The 23,129-nt window shown below is 40.8% G+C and overlaps 1 protein-coding gene across 1 annotated transcript in view; it reads right to left on the reverse strand.

Moving 5' to 3' along the window:
- GALC (galactosylceramidase) overlaps nucleotides 1–23,129 on the reverse strand; it is a 67,196-nt gene that overhangs the window by 42,774 nt on the left and 1,293 nt on the right. Inside the window, exons 2-5 of the mRNA XM_008581211.1 lie at nucleotides 12,464–12,532; nucleotides 12,149–12,212; nucleotides 9,946–10,059; nucleotides 7,448–7,587 (exon numbers count right to left, since the gene is read on the reverse strand). Coding sequence (XP_008579433.1) covers nucleotides 7,448–7,587; nucleotides 9,946–10,059; nucleotides 12,149–12,212; nucleotides 12,464–12,532 — 387 coding nt within the window. The remainder of the gene's footprint in view (nucleotides 1–7,447; nucleotides 7,588–9,945; nucleotides 10,060–12,148; nucleotides 12,213–12,463; nucleotides 12,533–23,129) is intronic.

Consider the following 23,129-nt stretch of genomic DNA (forward strand, 5'->3'; position numbering starts at 1 on the left):
TTTCCATTCCTTTGGGTATACACCCAGCAGCAGGATTGCTGGATCACACGGCAGTATTATCTGTAGTAGTTTGAGGAAGCCCTGTACTGTTTTCCATAATGGCTGCACTAATTTACAGTCCCACGAGCAGTGCAGGAGTTTCCCCATTCTCCACATCCTTGCCATAATTTATTATCTGTCTTTCTGATAATGGCCAGTCTAACTGGCATGAAATGGTATCTCAGTGTGGTTTTGATTTGCATTTCCCTGATGCTTAATGATGTTGAACATTTTTTCATGTGTCTGTTCGTGATTCGTATATCTTCCTTTGAGAAATGCCTATTCAGCTCCTTTGTCCATTTTTTAACTGAGTTACTCGTTTTTTTACTATTAAGTTGACTTCCTTGTATATTGTGAATATTAACACCTTGGATGCATGGTTTGTGAATATTTTCTACCATTCCACAGACTGTCTTTTCACTCTGTTAACAGTTTCTTTTGCTGTGCAGAAGCTTTTTAGTTTGACATAATCCCATTTGTTTATTTCTTCTTTTGTTGCTTTGTGTGTGTGTGTGTGTGTGCTTTTAAGGTCTTCTTCATAAAGTCTTTGCCCAGTCATACTTCCTAAAGTGTTTCCTCTATGTTTTATTTTAATAGTTTTATAGTTTCGGGTCTTATATATGTGCTTAACCCATCCTGAGTTGGTTTTGGTATTTGGTAAGAAGTACAAGTCTAGTTCCATTCTTCTACATGTGGATGTCCAGTTTCCCCAGCACCACTTAGTGAAGAGGCAGTCCTCTCCCCAACCTATGCTCCTGCTGTCCTTCTCAAATGTCAGTTGGCTGTATATATGTGTGTTGATTTCTGGGTTCTCTATTCTGTTCCATGTGTCTGAGTTTCTGTTTTTATGCCAGTACCATGCCGTTTTGGTTACTATAGCTTTGTAGTACAATTTGAAGTCAGGAAGTGTTATGCCTGTGACATTTTTTGTTGTTGTTATTCAGGATTTCTTTGGCTATTAGGGGGCTCTCTGTTGTTCCATATGAATGTTAGGATTGTTTTTTCTATTTCTGTGAAAAATAGTATTGGTATTTTCATGGGGATTGCCTTGAATCTGTAGTTCACTTTGAGCAGTATGGACATTTTCACAATGTTAATTCTTCCAATCCAAGAGCATGGAGTGTCTTTCCACCTTTTCATGTCCTCTTTAACTTCTTTCAGCAGAGGTTTGAAGCTGTCATTACAGAGATCTTTCACTTCCTTGGTTAAATTGACTCCTAGGTATGTTATTTTTTAGTGACTATTGTAAATGGATTTTCGTGATTTCTTTTTCTCCTAGTTCATTATTGGAGTATAAAAATGCTACTGATTTTTGCATATTGATTTTTTCCTCCTACAACTTTAATGAAATCATTTATCAGCTCTAAGAATATTTTTTTGGGGGGGTAGACTTTAGGTTTTCCTAAATATAGGGTCATGTCATCTGCAAACAGGGACAGTTTGACTTCGTTTTTCCAATCTGGGTGTCCTTCATTTCTTTCACTTGCCTGATTGATCAATATTATGTTAAACAGGAGCAGTGACAGTGGTCGGCTTTGTCTTGTTCCTGATATTGGTGGTCTTTACTGTGTTAAGACACTTTCCTTCTATACCTAATTTGCTGAGTCTTTAGCATGAACAGATGTTGAATCTTATCAAATGCTTTTTCGGCATCTATTGAGATAATCACATGGTTTTTCTCCTTGATTTTTATTGACCTGTGTATGTGAACCATCCTTGCATCCCTTGGATGAATCCCACTTGATCATGGCGTATAAATCTTTCGATGTGTTACTATATTCTGATTCCTAATATTTTGATGAGGAGTTTTGCATCTATGTTCATCAGATATTTTGCTCTATAGTTTTTTGTTGTTGTATCTTCATCTGGTTTTGGTATAAGGGTGATGCTCGCCTCATAGAATGAGTTTGTGAGAATGGCCTCTGTTCCAATTTTTAGTAACAGTTTGAAGAAATTGATATTAATTCCTCTTTAAAGGTTTGGTAGAGTTCAGCAGTAAAGCCATCCAGTCCTGGGCTTTTCTCTTTTGGGAGACTGCTGATTACTGCTTCAGTCTCATTGCTTGCTATTGGTCTGTTCAGGTTTCCTATTTCCTCTTGTTTCAGTCTTGGTATTTGTATGTGTCCAAAACCTTACCCATTTCCTCCAGGTTTTCAAATTTGTTGGTGTATAGTAGTTTATTACAGTCTCTAATGATTCTTTGTATTTCTGCAGTATTGGTTCTAGTGTGCCCTTTCTATTTCCTCTTGTTTCAGTCTTGGTATTTGTATGTGTCCAAAACCTTACCCATTTCCTCCAGGTTTTCAAATTTGTTGGTGTATAGCAGTTTATTACAGTCTCTAATGATTCTTTGTATTTCTGCAGTATTGGTTCTAGTGTGCCCTTTTCATTTCTGATTTTTGTTATCTGGGTCTTCTCTCCTTTTTTTAGTTAGGTTAGCTAATGGCTTGTCTATTTTGTTTATCTTCTCAAAAAAACCTTTTTGTTTCATTGATCATTTGTATCACTTTTTGGGTCTCTATTCTATTTCATTTAGCTCTGCTCTGATCTTCATTATTTCTTTCTGTCTACTAATTCTGGAATTGGATTGTTCTTGTTTTTCTAGTTCTTTGAGGTATAACATTAGGCTGTTTTTATGAAATCTTTCTATTCTTTTGATTTAAGTGTTTATTGCAATGAACTTCTCTCTTAGTGCTGTCTTTGCAGTATCCCAAAGGTTTTGGTATGATGTGCCTTTATTTTTGCTAATTTCAAGATCTTTTTTGATTTTCTGTTTAATTTCTTCCACCACCAATAGGTCATTAAGGAGAGTTTTATTTAATTTTTACATAGTTCCCAGAGTTTTGCTTGTTATTCATTTCTAGTTTTAATCTATTGTGGTCTGAAAAGATACTTGAAATGATTTCAATCTTTTAAATTTGCTGAGACTTGATTTGTGACCTAACATGTGGTCTATCCCAGAAAATGTTCCATATGCTGATGAGTAGAATATACATTCAGTAGTTGCTGGATAAAACATTCTGTAGATATCTGCCAGGTCCAATTGGTCTAAGGTATAGTTTAAATTCTGTGTTTCTCTATTCATTTGTTGTGTAGATATGTCCAGTGTTGAGAGAGGGATAGTCAGGTCCCCTACTATTATAAATTAGCATCCATCTCTTTCTTTAGGCCTAATTATGTTTGCTTTATATATCTGGGTGTTCTGGTGCTGGGTGCACATATATTTATGATTGTTATGTCTTCTAGCTGGATAGATCCATTTATCATTATAAAATGGCCTTCTTTGTATCATTTTATGGTTTGGGATTTAAAGTGCTTTTTTATCTAATATGAGAACAGCTAGTCCTGCTCATTTTGTGTTTCCATTTGAGTGGTATATCTTTTTCCATCCCTTCACTATTAGTCTGTGTGTCTCTTTACAGGTGAGGTGAGTCTCTTGAAGACAGCATAGAGTTGGGTCTACCTTTTTAATTCAATCAGTCAGTCTGTATCTTTTGAGTGGGGAGTTTAATCCATTTACATTTAGGTTTGTAATTGAAAGGTATTGTCTTACTCCTGGCATTTTATTAATTTTCATTTGGATGCTTTAATTATCTTTTGTTCCTTTCTTCCTCTTCTGTATGTCTTTGATGTTTATTGGTTTTCTGAGGTGGTAAGACTTAGTTTCTTTCCCTTTCTTCTTTCCATTTTTGTTCTACCAGTGGGTTTTGTTCTTTCTTGTGTATTCACAGTAGTGATTATAATTTTTCAATTTCTAGATGCAGGACTCCCTTGAAGATTCACTGCAGGGCTGGTTGTGTGGTGATGAACTCCTGTAGTTTTTGTTTGTTTGGAAAATACACTATTTCTTCCTCATTTCTGAAGGATAGGCCTTGCTGGGTATATTATATTTGGCTGATAGTTTTTTTTTTCTTTTAGTATTTTGAATATGTTATCCCATTTTCTTCTGGCCTGTAGAGTTTCTGTTGAGAAGTCTGCTGTTATTCCAATAGGGGCTCCCTTATAGGTGACTTGATGCTTTTCTCTTGCTACTTTTAGGATTTTCCCTTTGTCTTTGAGTTTTACCAGTTTGACTATAACGTGTCCTAGAGAGGATCTTTTTGGATTGAATCTGTTTGGGAATCTTTGGGCCCCCTAGAGCTGAAGGTCCATGTCTCTCCCTATATCTGGGAAGCTTTCCTTTACTATTTCATTGAATAGGTTATTAATGCCTTTCCTTTCTCCTCCCTTTCTGGAACACCCATGATTCAAACATTAGTGCACCTAAGGTTGTCTGTTAGTTCTCTCAGATTTTCTTCATTTTCATTCTTTTGAATTCTTTTTTCCTTTTTTTTTTTTTGTCTGCCTGGGTTATTTTTAAAAGGCTATTTTGAAGATGAGAAATTCTTCTGCTTGTTCTAGCCTGCTGTTTAAGCTATCAGTTGTGTTTTTTATTTCGTTGAGTGAATCTTTCAGTTCCACAAGTTCTATTATATTCTTTTTAAAGGTATTACTCTCTCTGTAAATTTTCTCCTTCATGCCCTGGATTTTTTCACATTTCATTATGTTGTCTGACTGAATCTTCTCATATCTCATTGAGTTTCCTTAAAATTGTTACTCAACATTCTTTTTCTGTCATTTCAAGTGTTTCCTGCTCTATAGCGTCTGATATTTGAGAATTACTATATTCTTTTGATGGTGTCATATTTTCTTGGTTTTTCATATTTCTAGTACCTCTATGTTGATGTCTGGTCATCTGATAGAGCAGTTGCTTCTTCTATTATTCTGAAGTGGGCTTTGAGGAGACAAACATCCTCTTCTTTTTTCAGTTTCCACTGGTGACTCTCCTTGTGTCAGTGCAGTCAAGTGGGAGGCAGGCTGCCTTCATGGTGGCTGTGGCTACTACCATGGGGGTGAGCCACCCTTGTGGCAGCAATGGCTGTGGCAGTGGTTGTGGTGGACCATCCAGGCAGAAGTGGTGTTTTCATTGTGCTCCTGCCTTCTGCCAGTCAGAGGGGTGCTGCCCACGGCTCCTGCTTTGACCCCATGCATGCTCCTGCCTTCTGCCAGGCAGGGGGGGCTGTCCATGGCTCCTGCCTAAGACTCTGTGCTGGCTCCTGCCTTTTGCTTGGCAGTGGGGTCTGTCCATGGCTCCTGACTAGGACCCTGTGTATGCTCCTACCTTCTGCTGGGCAGTGGAAGCTGCGGACGGCTCCTGCCCTGGTGGATATTTTTCAAAAAGTCATTTATTCTGGAGACTTCCAAAAATGGAATGTTCTTTCATTCATTCATTCAACAAATATTGACAGTGCAATGTGTGCCAGAGACTATACTATACTAGGCACTGGAGAACTAACAAACATGCGGGTTGTTATAATAATTTGGAAAAAATCCCTACAGGCACACCTGAAAGCCAAGTATTAATAAGTACACTGTCTAAAAGGAATTTTTTTAAACACACCCAGAAAATCACAATGATGTGCTGGGTCACAAAAGCAAACTCTTAATGGAGATAGATAAAAGGAATATACAAAAATCTCTTAGGTTTAAAATCATGAAGCATGGGGTATTGGAATTGAAAGAGAGCTTATACAACTCTCACTTGGTAGTTGATAAAACTGCCAATAACAGAGATGAGCCTAGAGTCCAGGTGCTATAATTCTTTTTACTCCAATGATACAGGAAAGAGTTTCCTGCAAAGAAGCTCCTCATCACAACACGTGATTATCAAGAGTCTATACGAGAAGTGAATCACCCATTATTTCTTAGAAACATTTCCTAAATGTGACTGTACCATAATAGAAAGCTATTTGAGCTAGACTCAAAACTATGTTTATTCTCACTATGGGTTAAAAATGCCCTGACATTTAAGAAAGGTCTCAAATACAAACTAATTATAATTATAATCTGGGAAAGGATCACAAAACCAAGTACATTCTTTTCTGGTTTCCTACAGGCCTTGGTTCATATTCATGTCCTATATCACCCTGTGTCTCTCTCTCTCACTGAACTCCTCAAGAGCTTCTTAATCTTGGTATCCTTATAGCATTATAGTCACAGTTCCTGCAACACAGTGGGAGCTCAATAATTGCTTGCTGATAATCTAAGTCATGACTGCATGAAAACTTTTAAATATCAGTTTTGACAGATGGCATATGAATAAGCAAATGTTCATGGACATCTACTATGTATATGTGTAGGGCTCTGTGGGATACAGTGCAGTCTGAGCCATGTGTCCAGGCTGCCAACAGACCAGCTGGAAAGAAATGATATACTGTTTTACACTTTTTAAGTCATTAAAAGGTGTTAAATAACAGTTTAGGACAGGGGGAGGCAGATTTCAGCCAGCCTGCCAAATGTGGTCCACAACATGTATTTTTACAGCCTAAGAGCTAAAAATGGTTTTCAGTTTTAAATGGTTACATTTTAAATGGTTATACTCCTATAATTACCTAGAAAATCTGTAATTGCCTTTTGACACACAAACCCAAAAATATTTATGCTCTGGCCCTTTATGAAAAAGTTTTGTCAATCCCTGGTTTAGGACAATAGAAGACGCATAGAATAAAATAAGAATAATGTTAAATAAAAATTATAAGAGGCCATTGTTTTAAACTAAGTTCGTGAACTAGGCCCCATTGAACAAACTAAAAATCAAAATGGAGTCACCCCTGCTAAGTTCCAAGTCACTTAGGTTGTAGTCTGACGTAAGAAATCAGGATAGAGAGATACAGCCAATTTCCCTGAACTAGCTAGTTTAATTCTTCAATAGGTATGATAATGAAGTTCCCTCTGCTTTAATCCTTACACAAAAGAGACAGTCTGAAGTAACCTGATGCTAACTAGTCAGTTATTTTTCTCTCATTCTGTCTTCCTGTTCCCACCTTACAAGAAAAGTAACTTTGAAATGACTAATCTGCTTTTTGTTCTTTGTTTCTGCTTTCTTCAGCCCTTTTCTGTCTATAAAACCAACCTCCTCTGCTCAGCTCAGTGGAACACTTATTCTATCTTATGGAATGATATGTTGCCCACTTCTAGAATCGCAATAAAGCCAATTGAGATATTTAACTAAATTTATTATAATTTTGTTTGCTGACAATAATCATTAAACTGTATTGGAAATATAGCATTGTAAAACTGGAGACACTATGGGAAGCTTTATAAAAGAAGAATGAGAGTTGGGCTGGTACCAAAAAAATAACAAACAATAAAAAACAAAGTTCAAAGAAGGTACACACTTAGCACAATTTTTAAAAGTGGAAAGAATTAAAGGTCACATGTAGTTAATTTGTGTTACCAGGCACCAATACAACAAGTTAGTTTTCATGACATAAAATGGTAACTCAACACAGTGCCATAGAATCAGATTACATTAAAAAATTATAAATAAATGTCCAAAAATGAATCATATTTCAAATATATTACCAACCCCAATATAATCGATGTCCAAATCGTGATAACGCTTGGCACCCACAATCCAAGTCACAACATAGTAGGCAGTCAGCTGAAGATTTACATAAGGCCAGTTGAAACCTTTTCCCAGCCATCCAGGGAATGACCATGGCAATCCTGCAGAGAGAAAGGAAGAGACAAAGATGGAGGGGGTATGACAGTGCTGGCACTATTGAAAACAAAACAAAATAAACAAAACAAAAAAAGCCACTGAGCAGCCAAGGAAAAGTCAAAATAGATCTGCCTGAAAGAAAGATTATATATCACACACAAATTCGAGAGAAAGGAAGAGACAAAGATGGAGTGGGTATGACAGTGCTGGCACTATTGAAAACAAAACAAAATAAACAAAACAAAAAAAGCCACTGAACAGCCAAGGAAAAGTCAAAATAGATCTGCCTGAAAGAAAGATTATATATCACACACAAATTCTTGAAATGCCTTTTATCTATGGACACTGTAATTCCTTATTGATCCCTAAAGTCAGGTCCCATAATTCAAAATGTTCTTTCAAGAAAACAACAAAACAAAAACATAAAACAAACGCCCCTCTCTAAGATATTTACCAATAGAAAGAAATGTACCATACATTTTAACTTAACATCTCCACTATCTGTTGGGATATTTAATATTCAATTTCTGTTCTCTGAGACCAAATTAAGGAATTCTGAAAGGTTTATGCTAATCTACTCCTATGATGTAAGTATAACAAATTTCTCATTCACTAGTACATCTTATTACTATTCAAGGCTACTTAAAATATTAAGCAATCAAATTTAGCAAAACTAGTTTGTCCTTATATAAATATAAATGCCAATGACTTAAAATATACCTTTGTTAAATGATATAATTAAATAAGTTCATATTCTTCCAATAACCCTGATTATGCCTTTTAAGTAATAAAAAGAGTAGAAAAGCACTAGTTACAATTCTAAATCCTAATTCTGTTAATGATATATTAAAATAAGCTCAACAGTTAAGTTCTGTAGCTGTTAAATATATCACCAATCTAGTTTCCCACTGAAAAAATCAAAATCAAAATGAGAAAATGCTTATTTTTCTAAAATCCGGAGGAATCCCAAAGTGTATTACACAAGAAATGTGACATTACAATAATGGAACATTTGAAAACAATGAAATGCTAAACACAATCTGAAGGCTCACCATGTGTAAGTCTTTGTTAGGATATGGTTTAGAATGCCAGATTTTCTACATTTAAATCAGGTCTGACTATGGAAGCAGCCCAGTGGGTGAGTCTGTGCTGAATTCAGTGATGCTTTTACCGCTCTTTTAATCTCTTTTAAAAGAGATTAAAATCTGGAATCTCTTTTAAAAGTCCATTTAGAGATAATATACTCACTCCTCATTTTTTTTTTATTTCGAAAATATTACTCTTACCTTCAATTTGATTGTTGAGAAAATTTTTAAAATAACTTGAAATCAAGTTGTTAAAATGGATCATTAATTTCACTTAGCCTGAATGTAAGCCTGTTTCAAAAAATCAAATTCATTTCAAATGATGAAAGCATCCCACCACTCTGGATGTTTGAAATATTTCACAGGCTCTGTATTCATTGCTACAGAACTTTAAAATGAATATAGTCCCATCTGAGGAATTATCCTGCTACTAGAACCTAAGCCCCAGAGGGCGGGAATTGGGGACTGGACTGTTCAGCATCCTTGGTCCCTGGAACAGTGACCAGCACATCACTGAGGTTCAAAAACAAGGGCTGGCCCGGTGGCGCACTGCTGTAGTGCGCCGCTTGGGAAGCACGGCGGCCCTCCCGCCGAGGGTTCGGATCCCACATACAGACCGGTTCCCGCTCACTGGCTGAGCGAGGCACGGGAGCAACACCGAGGGTTGCGATCCTGTTGCCGGTCCGGTACGGGGGCGACACTGAGGGTTGCGATCCGTTGCCGGACACGGAAAAAGACAAAAAAAAAAAAAAAACACTTTTGTACATACCTCTTTTAAAAATGGGGTCTACTACTCCATGTAACATGTAATGTTGTAACTACTTGGCATGTCTCATAGCATGTAATATACAATTTGGTAAACAGTATTACCCTTTTACAAATATTGATGAGATTTTGTAGAGAAAAGTACCTTAGCATCACAGGAAACTAAAAAAAAAAAGAAAAAAAAAAGAAAGAATGGAATTAGGTTCTAAACCTGATTTTGCCATTTACTGTCTTTTGACCTTAGGTCAGTGACATAACCTCTCTAAGCCTTCACTGCTTCTTTTGCAAAATGGGAAGAGAAATGCCCCTACACCAGAGGTATAATAAAGATCTGACAAAACATTCAAGGGCAAAAAACAGATAATGCCTGGCACATGCTTTGCTGCTGGTGGCATACTGGTAGCATTAACGACATTAGTACTTCAGTATTAAGAGAGACTCCACCAATGTGAGTTAGAAGTTAAAAGTTAAAGGAAAAGAGAATATAGAAGCATTGCAAATTTCACTTCCTACCAATAAGTATAATATCAGGGTTCCTCTTCTTTGCTTCCTTCATTAACCACCACTCATATCCTCGAAAATAATCCTCATCTAGTACATAATGCATGTGGGAGGGTTCAGTGCCATCTGAATAGAAGAGAGCAAAAGAAGAAAATGATCCATGAACGATGCTTCCTAGAGCCACTCCCTCCTACACACACACACTTCACAAAAGTAGTACTCAAGTTCCAATCTTGGAGTTGGGCAAATACAAATAATCTTATATAACTGAGGACAGATGATCAAAGCATATAATTTCCCCTTTTTCATTTTACTAAGCACTGTAAAGTTCTTAAATAATAAAAGCACAACTTCCTATCACAAGCAGTATTAAGAAAATTTTTATCACCTTATATAACTGAAAATTCCTAGTAGTGCATTCTGCAGGGCTCTGGATCTCCCTGAGGTTTTTAAATCCCCATGTCCAACTCTAAATTCACATTACCCTCAACTACAAGCTTCTCAATTCTGGATGTGAATCCCAGGACTCCTGAGCCCCAATTCTCATACCCCACACCTTGAGAATATAACATATCTTCATTTAGCAAGAGTTTCAAGAAAAAAAAGGAATGAGTACACATTCCCTGTTGGGAAAATATAGGAAAAATGGTCAGGGCCCCTCAGATGTTCAGAATCTTGCCAAGCATTTGATGTAAACGGGCATATGCGCTCAGGTGTTCCTTGGTTATCGTCTAGTGTGATTGCGCATGTGCACCCAGGTGTCCTAGGTTATGGACTTAAGTATAAGGATGAGTGACCCTGATCCATGGCACCTCTCATCCCCAGGATGTCCCCCCGTGGGGGGGAGGGGTATGGGGAGGCCACTACTGCTGCTGGAGGCCTGCTGCTGCTGCTAGTGCGCCCAGGACCTTCTACAAGGCCACGGCCACTGCCGGACTTGTAAGTTGCTGCAGCTGAGGAAGCTGAGGACTGAACTCATGTTATCTGCCAACAGCTCCTGGAATCTTTCCCAATTACCTAGCATAGACCTGCATGTGAGGGGTCTGGGGACCCAGACTGTACAGTGGATTTGGAGCGACTGAGCCCTAGCTTTGACAATATAAATGGAAACTTAGTATAACTAAAATAATAACTAAAATAACAAAAGCATTTTGGCTTTAGTTATTATTTGCCTTACTTTACATCCCCACCATAACAATGACAAAATCCTATAAAAGATCTATATTTAGTTGAGGTAATGACATAACATTGAGGTAGGTAACTGACATCAAAGTCCCATGCTTCACAAACATCTGCCCTTGCTAAGTATGGCCTTACAAAAAGAGGGACCTTCATCCATTTCTTCTTAAAGGTAAATATCAGAATTTATAAAAACTGCCTGCTTATTATGTATCTCTACCTCTAATTTAGCTTCAGCAAATGAAGCTGGCCAGTCATTATCAACTCTGCCTAAAAGGTTTTGATAATGAAATACACATCTTCTCACAATGGCCTGGGAAAAATTTCTGTTACGGGGTTTTCTTTGTTTTTGATTTGCATGTTTTCTTTCAACACTAATACCACCATACAGGTACATCTGTTTAACAAAAAACTTCCAAATCACTAGCAGGAATACAAGTATACAGAAGTTACTCTAGAGTTCATTGTAATGGAATCTCACCTATAAATAATATCTAATCACTATGAGAATTAATTTTTCTTTTTCTTCCTGGAAACCAGAGGCCTATAAAACTGCTAATTGATAATATGTACTACACAAAGCCAATCAAAATGGTGACAATGAAGACTAAAGATTTAGGGATTAAAAATGGTTTTGTTTTTAAAAGAAAAAAAGCTATATCTTTGAAATACTAATTACTTATACTTTTACCACATATGTTAATAACACCTTACATGTTCTATACAAAATTAAAATCTTTTTCTAACTTCTCAATAAGATTCCAAACTCTCCCTATGACCATGTCTAGTGTATATAGTTTTTAGAAAACTGTGAATTTGTTTACTACTTATTACTTCACCTAAATAAGCAATTTAAAGTCTGAATACTGTTTTTGATAGAAAATTCATATTTCTATGTAATTTTTTAAAATAATTACAGTTAAAAAAGGAACAATCTCAAAAGTGTCGGTACTGTTTGTATTCTGAAATCACAGTTCATATGGTTAGGTACAGATTAAAACATTGGCAAGAAAAATCCTATTTTCCATACTCCTACCTGTTGTTTGCCCATCACCACCTATTTCGACTTTTAGAATATGCAAAGAGGCACCAAAGTATGGCTGTGGAAAGAAGTAATAGTATTAATACCATGCTTCATCATGTGACACCTCAAGACAATTACTAATTACTGCCTTTGGCTTTACAGATGAGAAAAACAAAAGCAAAACTTCAAACAGCAATTTATTCCAAAAGAAATCTGCCATATTTTTCAAAAACTGGAATTGTGAAGCTGATAAAATTCTATGAGTGAAATTCACCGTACAGTTTCTAAAATGTCACAGGTACCATTAAATAATTATTCATTCATTACCTTAAAGAGATAATCCAATATTTGAGAACGATAAGGCTCTGGGTAATTTACCAGAAGTCGAGAGGTTGCCTAAAATAGAAGTTTTCAAAAGCATAAATAAACAAATTCAATAATGAGTACCTGTCCATAGTGTGCATACACACCACCCACCCGGCATGCCCATATTTGCCAGTTCTTAGGCAAGGTGGAGCTGTGGAAAGTCATTTCCCAGGTTGTTTGTTTGACTGCCCTTGCTTTGCCAATCATTAAACAAGGAGGGCTCTCGTCTGTTTAACAGCTAAAAGTTTCTCTTCTGGGATGAGGGTTAGCCGGGAGGTAGGCTTGCTAATAAGGCTATTGTTGAACCTCATGATTACAAACCTACCTTGAAACAGGTTTTCTATCTTAAGACCATTTGCCAACAACAATATCTCAGGGCTAGTATGGGAAGGATGTATCTCAGGTAATTTTCCACTTCAACATCTTATAGGGACTTATCATAAGCAGCAATGCTGAAATGAAGCACTACTCTCCTCATTCTTCTGTTACTATGAAGAATGACCACACAATGATGCCAGACAAGGCTATACTAAGGAAATGTCACACAAGACTGGCATCAGAATACATGATAAGACACAGGTGGAAAGTGCAGGAACCAATACTTGATCATACCTAGATCGCGGCCAATGGCTGCTTGAAAAATGAAATCACAAAACAAAGAACTGACCCATAATCTATCCTTTGGGAGGCCATATAAGCAAGGGGAATAAAAACAGGTAGGTTTTCAGCATAAACAGTAGCATGTAGCCAGTCTTGGAAGCCAGACAGCCCTACATTCAAACCACCAACATCTTGCCAGATGTATGACAGGTCAAGATACTTTGCATTTATGGTGTTCAACATCCTATTTTATATTCTCATATATGCTGCCACTGACATTCTGGTTGTGCCCACGTCTACTCTCTCACACCCAGAATGTCCCCAGTTCCAGCCACTGAGCCACAGACCCATGGAGATGCCCTCTAGCCACCCATCCTATCTAGCTGAACACATCCCAAACTAAACACAGCTTTTTCGCCTAAATCTGTTCCTTCTCCTGCATTGTCATCTGCCTAAACCATAAAATTAGGCTTACCCTTTCACCAAACTTCCCATCCATCATCAGTCACCAAGATGTCCTTAATATCTCTCAAATCCATTCCCTACTCTTCAATCCCACTGACTTACCTTGGCCCTCATCACTTAATAGAAAAGCCTAAATGGTCTCAAGAACCCCATTCTGCCTCCCTATATTGTCTTCCATATTACTAACATTAATCTTCCCAAAACACAAATGTAATCATGAACTACTGTGTTAAAACCTACTAAGACTTCCCCTTTCCCAATAGCTTTCAGGATAAAGTTCAAATTACTCAGTTTTGCACCCAAATCCCCTATTTGTATCCTAACTCTGACACTTTACCCCTTATCACTCTCACACCTTCTATCTAAGTATCTCAAACTACTTTTCTTTCTGCCTGGAATGTACCCGCATCCTCATTTGGATAACTGTAATTCATCCTTCAGCTTTTGGCTCAAACTCCACATCTTCAAAAAAGGATACCTTCTGTCCCTGCCCATTGACGAAAGGTAAGTACCTCTCCTTTGAGTCCTCATGACACCAGGTCCATATCTCTAGCATAACACTTCCAACCCTGTGCCCTAATTGCTGCTTTACTTTTCTGTCTCACCTCTAAGTTCCTTGAGGACACAGACTGCGTCTTATTCAAGTTCATATCCCCATTCTTTCTTATTCATTAAACACCTGTTTAATACCTTTGTTACTTTTTGTTGCACTAGTGCAGGCAACACAGTGTAAGAGGCTGAGTCAAATAGACCAAGCATCCCGATTCCATCATTTACAAGATATATGATCACGAGCAAAGTATTATAAAGTAGGTTATTTTCCTCACCCAGCTGTAGTAAGACTAAAATAAGATGTATGTAATAAAGAACTTACAACAGTACCTGGCACATAGTAAGCTCTCAACAAATGGCAGATGTTATAAACACAATTATTAAAAATACATCATTTTCAAAGACCTTACAGCCTAGCAAAAAATCAAATATTAAAGCAGGCAGTGGTTAAATGAATGAACAATATATATGCACACTAACATATCCTTGACCCTAGATAAACAATGCTTCATGCCCTGAATTACGCCATTAGAACTGTGTATTTTGTTGTTTTGGTGTTATCTTTCCCTCTACACAGTCTTACCCTTAATACAGAAAGTACCACCTTTACACAAACACACCACATTATTACACTTTTGCAAACCTATAGCCACAACCAATGCAAAAGCCTTAGTCAAAGGCAATATAACCAAATGTTGAAATGCACCAGTTAGCAATAATGAATTATCAGATTACTAACTGCACTGCATGAATAAGGCCTGGAACTGTTTACAGGCCCAAGAAGCAGCCATGGGAACATTTCTTCATTCAAAAACCTTGAAATAACTTCCTCCTCCCTAAACCTGAAACCAGTTATTAACCAAAACTAGTCAGCAGATGACATCTGTGATAACACTAAAAGCCAGGTCACCCACACAGCAAGAACGCATTCAAACCTGTTCTGAGTTAAATCTAAGGATGCAAGCTCCATCTGACTCAACCAAAAACAAAGAGTTCAGCCTCAATATTTTCAAATAAAATTAGTTCTGGACATGATCTGGGGTACAGAACAAGGAAACAAAACCCCTCTCACCTAACGGTTGGCCACCATAAACCCCAAGGCCCCAAAGATTACAAACAGAAGGGGGTATAACAAAGGATGGGACAAGGGCAAGTAAATATTGTTAGGAGCCGGGAACAATCATACTATATTCAAGAAACCTCCCAGGCCTGAAGCCACCTGTTGGCATGACCAGGGAGCTAAGGAAATGACCTGCTGCGCCCATCACAATTTGCAAAAAGCTGTAATTGCCCTCATGTTTCTTCTCAAGTAAATCCTACAGCATGCCCACATAAAAAGAACTCATCCGAACTTCACAGTCCAGAGAAGTCTAAGAATACATGCCAATTAAATATAAAGTGGTATCCTGGAACAAAAAAAGGGCATTGGGTAAAGTCTAAAGAAATTTGAATGAAGTATGGACTTTAATTATTAATAATGTACCAATATTGATTGTGACAAATGTACCATCCTAATGTGCAATAGTGATAAGAGAAACTGGCTGCGGAGTGTATGAGAACTCTGTATTGTCAAAACTTTTCTGTAAAACTAAAACCATTCTGAAATTTAAAATTAAAAAAAAAAATCCACTGCTCCTGAGATCCTTGAATCAGGAAAAAGCTCTCTCAATACCTAGTATGACAATTAACCGGTGTATTTGTTAAAATGCAAATCCTCAAGTCCCGCTCCAGAAGAACAACGAATGGTTCAGGGAAGCACACCTGGTGATTCTTATTCTTAAGTGGAGAACCAACATTTCCCACCTCTTTGCACACAGAAATAGCCACCAATTAGGCATGGAGGTACTGGCCCTTCCAGAGGGTAATTCACCCTCCACAGAATAACAGTACATGACAGTAAAAAGTCCTAGGCTAGGCCAGCCCAGTGGCGCACTGCTGCAGTGCGCCACTTGGGAGCGCGGCGGCGCTCCCGCCGAGGGTTCGGATCCCACATACAGACCGGCCGCTCACTGGCTGAGCGAGGTGCGGGCGCAACACTGAGGGTTGCGATCCGTTGCCAGACACGAAAAAAGACAAAAAAAAAAAAAAGAAACCCATTAGTGTCAGAGAAAACTGAACACAAATTTTAAAACAAGCAAAAATTAAGGTGTTTTACTGACTGGGCCTTCACGCATGGGTTCCATTCCTGGAGGAAATAACAGTGTTTCTGTCAATCTACACATATATATTTTTTAAGGAAAAGTTGAGGTCCAGTTCCTATATCTGATGACCTGGATAATATTTACCAATTGCTTAAGGTGCACTCAAAGGCCTTTTAACACATTTAAAAATGAAATAGATACAGATCAGACTGTTGAGTTTCTGCCTAAATTTGAATATTGACAAAGAATTATGTATTCACCGAGAATCTTGCTGTTAATTATGACCGTTTGCCATTGTGCTTTCTGAAGGAATTTGAAGAATGTCTATTAATTATTCACATAAGATACATTAAGGGCTGACTATTAATAAAAAGGAAAAAGAACTCCATTACCCTGAAAAAAATACTAGCATTAATTTTTAAAATTTAAAAGTCCCAGATAGTTTCAGGCCTCTTATCTTCCTAAAAAGACCTTGAGACAGCAGTTATGCCTCCAAACAAAAATATACAGCACTCTTCCCTCTGAAAGAGCCCCAGTGCACCCAGCACCCTACACTAGTGACTAATAGATCTGCAACATAACCAGCACCACTTTAGACAAGCCCAAGTACAAAAAAGAGCCGCCCACCTCCTCCCCTCCCCGCTTCCCTTTAGGAGAAGCCTCCTGACTTAAACAGAAACCCCTTTTGTTTCTGCAAGGATGCAGTTCTCCACCCTGATCCACATTAGCATAATGACCCTCCTGGATGGGATCACCCAGCTCTTGGCACCAAAACACCAATATAAGATCCCACTGTCCTAGGTTAGCTGCTGTCCCCTATTTTCAGGGCAGCCCTGGGCTACCTGCTACTTTGAGCACAGCCCGGCAGACTTCTTCCTTTAATAAAGTTTGAACAGTACCTGGCCTCTCGGCTCATTTTCTTTCTTTATGGTGCCGAAACGTTTTGGCCGACGTTGTGGATGATACCCTCTCTCTGGTGGTGATTGGCCCTCAGCCGCCCTTCCCGGACCTGCTGAAACCAGGTACACTCGGGACTCTCTCTCCTTTTGCCATTTCAAACCAATGCATCCAACACCAGCCTCAATTCAGGGCGAGTCAGGGGGTCTGTCCTGCCTACTTCTATGGTTCCCCTGACTACTCTCTCTCTATGACTCAGGCCTCTACGAAAGCCCAGGTGTCTGGCCGAGGGAACCTTTCTCGTGCCCCCCAGCTATTGAAGGATGCTTCATTAGCTGGTCAGTGGGCTTTTTTCTCTCAAAAAGAAAGTGGGCAACAGAGAGGATGCTCTTTGTTGGCACACTTCTTCTACCAGGACTGACTGCCCTTTCTCATCCTGTAAATGGAATCCTCACAACCTAAACCTCCATGCTGTATGCCCTTGGGCTGTCTCCTGGCCAATTTCTTGGCCTCCAGGGAGACACTGAACCTAAACGTCCTGGCCCATCCCATTTTCTACTGTATTCAGTGCTCTACACCTCTGGACCTGTCTCCTGGCCAATTTCTCTGCCTTCAGGGAGACATTAAAACTCAAACGCCTCATTACAATGGATCCCAGTGGCCACAAGATGGCACTAGATTTAGACACTCACCAAAATGGCAAAAGCTGTTGAGATTCCTTGTTCAGGCCTTCTCCTATCTCTGAACGTGTTCTTCTGTCAAAACTGTCCTATGTCTCAAATCCTCCTAGCTCATGCTCGACCTCTCCTTCCAGACTCGGATCAATTTTCTGATCTGACAGCCCTCCACATTTCTCTCTCCTCCCTCTGCCTGGCCTCGAGATGCTCATCCTCAGCCACGCGACCCCTCTCCTTCTCCCCATTCATCAGGTAACAACCCCACCTCAGCTCCGGCTTTTTATAACCCTTCTGTGAAGTGGCTGGGGTGGCATGAATTATCCAGGTACACATTCCCTTTTCTCTTTCCGATCTCTCCCAGATTGAACAACGTTTAGGATCTTTTCAAATTGACCCAGATACATATACCAAAGAATTCAAATATCTCACCCAATCTTATGATCTCACCTGGCATGATATTTTTATGATTCTCACTACCACTCTCTCTCTCTCGAAGATAGGGAACAAGTCTGGACAGCAGCCCAGTAACAGGCAGATGAGGCACATGCCCAGAATAACAAGAGGCCTGTGGGGGCCGCAGCCATCCCTCACACAGACCTAAAATGGGACTACCAGACTGGCCATGGGGATTGGGAACTCCAGGATGACATGATCATACACCTACTTCATGGCCTCCAAAAGGCTACCCACAAGTCAGTCATTAATGACAAGCTTAGAGATATCACACAGAGATCCACTGAAAATCCCAGCGAATTCCTAACCTGTCTCTCTGAGGCTTTACATAAATACACACATATAGATTCAAACACTCCAGCAGGCCTGGCTCTATTACACTCTCATTTCATTACTCAATCAGCCCCTGACATTCAAAAAAAATTTTAAAAACTTGAGGATGGTCCAAATACTACCCAACGAGACCTCCTCAATGCTGCTTTCAAGGTTTTTAACAATAGAGAGGAGGAGGAGAAAAAAGATCGTTACAAAAGAGATCAGGCCAAATACCAGCTTCCAACCAATGCCATCCGAGGCTCAGATACTCCAAAGCCGGCTGCCTCAAGAGGCAAGCCACCCAGAAACTCCTTCGAATGCGGTCAACCGGGCCACTGAGCATGAGCATGTCTCAATCCAAGGCTTCCTCTGGTCTGGGACCTTGTCCTCACTGCAGACAGCTAGGTCACTGGGGAGTTGATTGTGCCACTCGCCAGAGAGGGAGTAGCCCCGTTTCTAACCTACAACCTTCAGCTCCACAGCCATCTCTACCGGAGCTTCTAGGCTTTGCCCAGGAGGAGGACTGACAATGCCCAGGGCCCAAGGCCCCCACGGAGATCACCACACGTGAGCCCAGGGTAACTCTCCTCATAGCAGGTAAGCTGATCTCTTTTGTCATCGATACAGGGGCCACTTACTCTACCCTTCCTGAATATGCAGGACCAACAACCTCCTCTATTACAATAGCAGGGGTCATGGGATCAGAATACTGCCCACAGATCACTCAACTCCTTTCCTGCACCCTACATCACACCCAATTCAAATACAAATTTTTAATAATGCCTCAATGCCCAACCCCCTTATTGGGGCGGGACACCCTTTCCAAATTCAAAGCTACCCTTACCCTGAACACTTTAACTCCAGCTACAATACTCCTGTTGCAGGCCGCCCCAGACCTGAGCCCTGAAACTTCTACCCTCCCTTTTTCCCCTGACAAGTTAATCCTGTAGTATGGGATACCTCCTCACCCTCCATCACTACTCATCACCCTCCCATCCTCTTGAGGCTGTGGGATTCTTCTTTCCCTAATGTTCCACAATACCCCATCCACTATTAAGCACTTAATAGGGTTAAAGCCCCTTATAAACAAACTCCTTTCTTCTCATCTTCTACAACCCACCCATTCACCCTGTAATATGCCCATCCTTCTGGTTATAAAGCCTAATGGCTCATACCGTTTAGTTCAAGACCTCAGGGCCATTAATGTGGCCATTTTACCCATAACCTCAATCGTTTCTAACCCCACTACTCTTCTATCCACAATCCCAACAACAACCTGTTTCTTCATTGTATTTGACCTCAAAGACGCCTTGTTTTCTATCCCCTTACACCCTTCCTGTCAAGACCTGTTCGCCTTCACCTAGACTGACCCTGATACTCATCATTCCCAACAACTCACCTGGACAGTACTACGTCAGGAGTTTTGGGACAGCCCCCACTTCTTTGGCCAGGCCTTAGCTCAAGACTTATCTGAACTTCCTCCAACCTCTAGCATGTTAATACAATATGTGGATGACCTCCTCCTTTGTAGCCCCTCCTATGAGGATTCACAGGCCCACACTGTTGCTCTCCTTAATTTCCTGGCCTCCAGGGGATATCAAGTGTCCCCCAGTAAGGCCCAAATTTCTTCCCCTTCAGTCACTTATTTGGGAGTCCACCTCACCCCCAACACTAGAGAAATAATGGTGGATCGCAAGAGTTTAATTTCTGAACTCCCTACTCCTACTACAAAGAGTGAAACTCTCTCTTTCCTGGGGCTTGCAGGATATCTCCGTTTGTGGATTCCAACTTTGGTGTGCTAGCAAAACCACTTTATGAGGCAGCCAAAGGGGATCCTGCAATTCCTTTAGATTCCACAAAACCCATTCATTCTCCCTTCCAGCAATTAAAAGCCACTCTCCTTGCAGCTCCAGCTCTATCCCTCCCAAACCTATCTCATCTATTTATCCTATACATCACTGAAACCCAAGGAATGGTAGTCAGGGTCTTGGGACAAGAAGCAGGAGAAATCTCCCCTGTTGCATACCTTTCCAAACAAATGGACACCACAGCCCAGGGATGGGCCCCCTGTTTACGTGCCTTGGTGGCAGCTGCCCTTTTAGCACAGGAAAACTCTAAACTAACTTTTGGACAACAAACAGTCATTTGTTCCCCTCATCATCTCCAAGACCTTATCAGCCACAAGGCCGTGTCAATTCTCTCTCCCTCCTGCTTACAACTAATTCACCTTACTTTCATTGAAAACTCTGTTTTCTTTCGAACCTTGCCCTCCTTTAAATCCACCTACCCTATTTCCAAAACACTCACAACCTTTAGAATATAATTGCACAGAGGCTTTAGACCTTTTTCTCAATCCCTTTCCACACATTTCCCAACATCCCATTAGGTGGCCCCAACATACATGGTTTATAGATGAGAGTGCCACCTCCATACCCACCCCCCAGGCGGGTTATGCCATAGTAAATCTAACACAAACTATTGAGGCTGCCCCTCCCAACACCACTTCCCAACAAGCAGAACTCATTGCCCTCACCCGCACTCTCACTACACTGACTCTAAGTATGCTCACCACATCCTACACTCCTGCGCAGCCATATGGAAGGAGAGAGGATACATGACCACTCAGGGAGGGCCCATAAAAAACGGACATCTTATCAAGATACTTCTTGAGGTTGCACAACTCCCAAAGGAGGTTGGGGTTACACACTGCAGAGGACACCAAACCTCCAACAACCCCATAGCTCAGGGAAACAAACTGGCAGATCTAACTGCAAAACAGGCTGCTCAATCACCAGGCCCCCACTCTTCCTCTCCTGCTCAGGTCCTTCTCATGGCCCTTATGCCCTTACCCCAATACACACCCCAAGAAATACAACACCTCCAACAGTTGGGAGCACAGAGGAAAGACTACTGGTATACTCTCTCCGGTCGCTATGTCCTCCCTACCACACAAGCTGAACAAATCCTCTTAGATTTCCACAACACAGTTCATATAGGCTATGAACCTTTACCACGCCTTCTTCAGCCCTGATATTACTCTCCCCACATGGCCAAGTTACTAAAACAAATCACTCAAAACTGTCCTTTGTGTACTCGTTGCTCCAAAAGATATTCTCAGCCCTACTACATGCTCCCACTGTGTGTTATGGCCAGTCAGATGCCATCAGCTGTACACACAAAACACAAACATATTGGCAGAACTAGTTCTACAAAATAGATGGGGCCTAGACCTGCTAACAGCAGAGAAGGGAGGGCTTTGTCTATTCCTGGGGGAGGAATGCTGCTTTTACACAAACAAATCCGGCAACCAGATGGCTTAAAAAGAGACAGGCTGTAGCAGACTCCTGGGACAATGAGAGTGGGCTATGGAAATGGACCCCCTGGCTGGTAACATTTCTAGGACCCTTAACCATAATAGGCCTTCTTCTTCTTCTCGGGCCCTGCCTCATTTGGTGTTTCTCTAATTTCTTGCAGGAACAAATGCAGGCTTTCACCAACCAAAAGGTCGCCGAATTGTCCCTGCAAGAAGGATATCATCCCCTCAGAATCAGCGACAGTTCCCGGAAGGAATACAGCCTCCCCACATGAAACCAGTACCTCACCACCTAAATCTTTTATTTTTTCCATATCTTCCCCCATCTCCAGCAGGAAGTAGCTTCAGAAGAATGAGACCTCCACCCTTTTTCCCCTACTTAAAAGGCAGGAATAATAGATCTGCAACATAACCAGCACCACTTTAGACAAGCCCAAGTACAAAAAAGAGCAGCCCACCTCCTCCCCTCTCCCCTTCCCTTTAGGAGAAGCCTCCTGACTTAAACAGAAAACCCTTTTGTTTCTGCAAGGATGCAGTTCTCCACCCTGATCCACATTAGCATAATGACCCTCCTTGATGGCATCACCCAGCTCTTGGCGCCAACATATCAATATAAGCTCCCACCGTCCTGGGTTAGCTGCTGTCTCCCATTTTCAGGGCAGCCCTGGGCTGCCTGCCACTCTGAGCACAGCCCAGCAGATTCTTCCTTTAATAAAGATTAAACGGTACCGGCCTCTCTGCTCACTTTCTTTCAGTGACTGAGGGGGATGTGTGACTACCCGACCCACCAACTCCCTAAAGAGAAAGAGACACAGCCAAAGCATGGCAGGGGGACGTCCTCTCCAGTACTCACACGCTCCCCGGCTCCCTGACCCCTTCTGGAGCGTTCCCACACCCCCCAGCGCCTTCTCGGTGGCTAGAACAGCCCACGCAGGGCCCTTTGCCTGCATGAGGGTTCGAGCCAATCCCCGTCACTACCTAGAGCTGACATCTGCTCGCCCGACCTCCCCATCCTCACTTGTTCAAACCCTACTGCCTGTCTATGTTCACCCTAAACCGGCAAGCGCCCGGCCCAGCTCGGCAGCGGGGTCGCCCCGACCTCCGGCTGCCCGGCGCCGGTGGGTAGTGAGGCCGCGGCGGGGGTGCACCGAAGCGGGGGGCACGCCGCGGGGGCCTGTGGGGCGGGACAGAGGGGGGCGGGCTCCCAGCGCCCC

This window comes from Galeopterus variegatus, unplaced genomic scaffold (genome assembly GCF_000696425.1).
Source record: "Galeopterus variegatus unplaced genomic scaffold, G_variegatus-3.0.2 Scaffold2295, whole genome shotgun sequence".
NCBI lineage: Eukaryota > Metazoa > Chordata > Mammalia > Dermoptera > Cynocephalidae > Galeopterus > Galeopterus variegatus.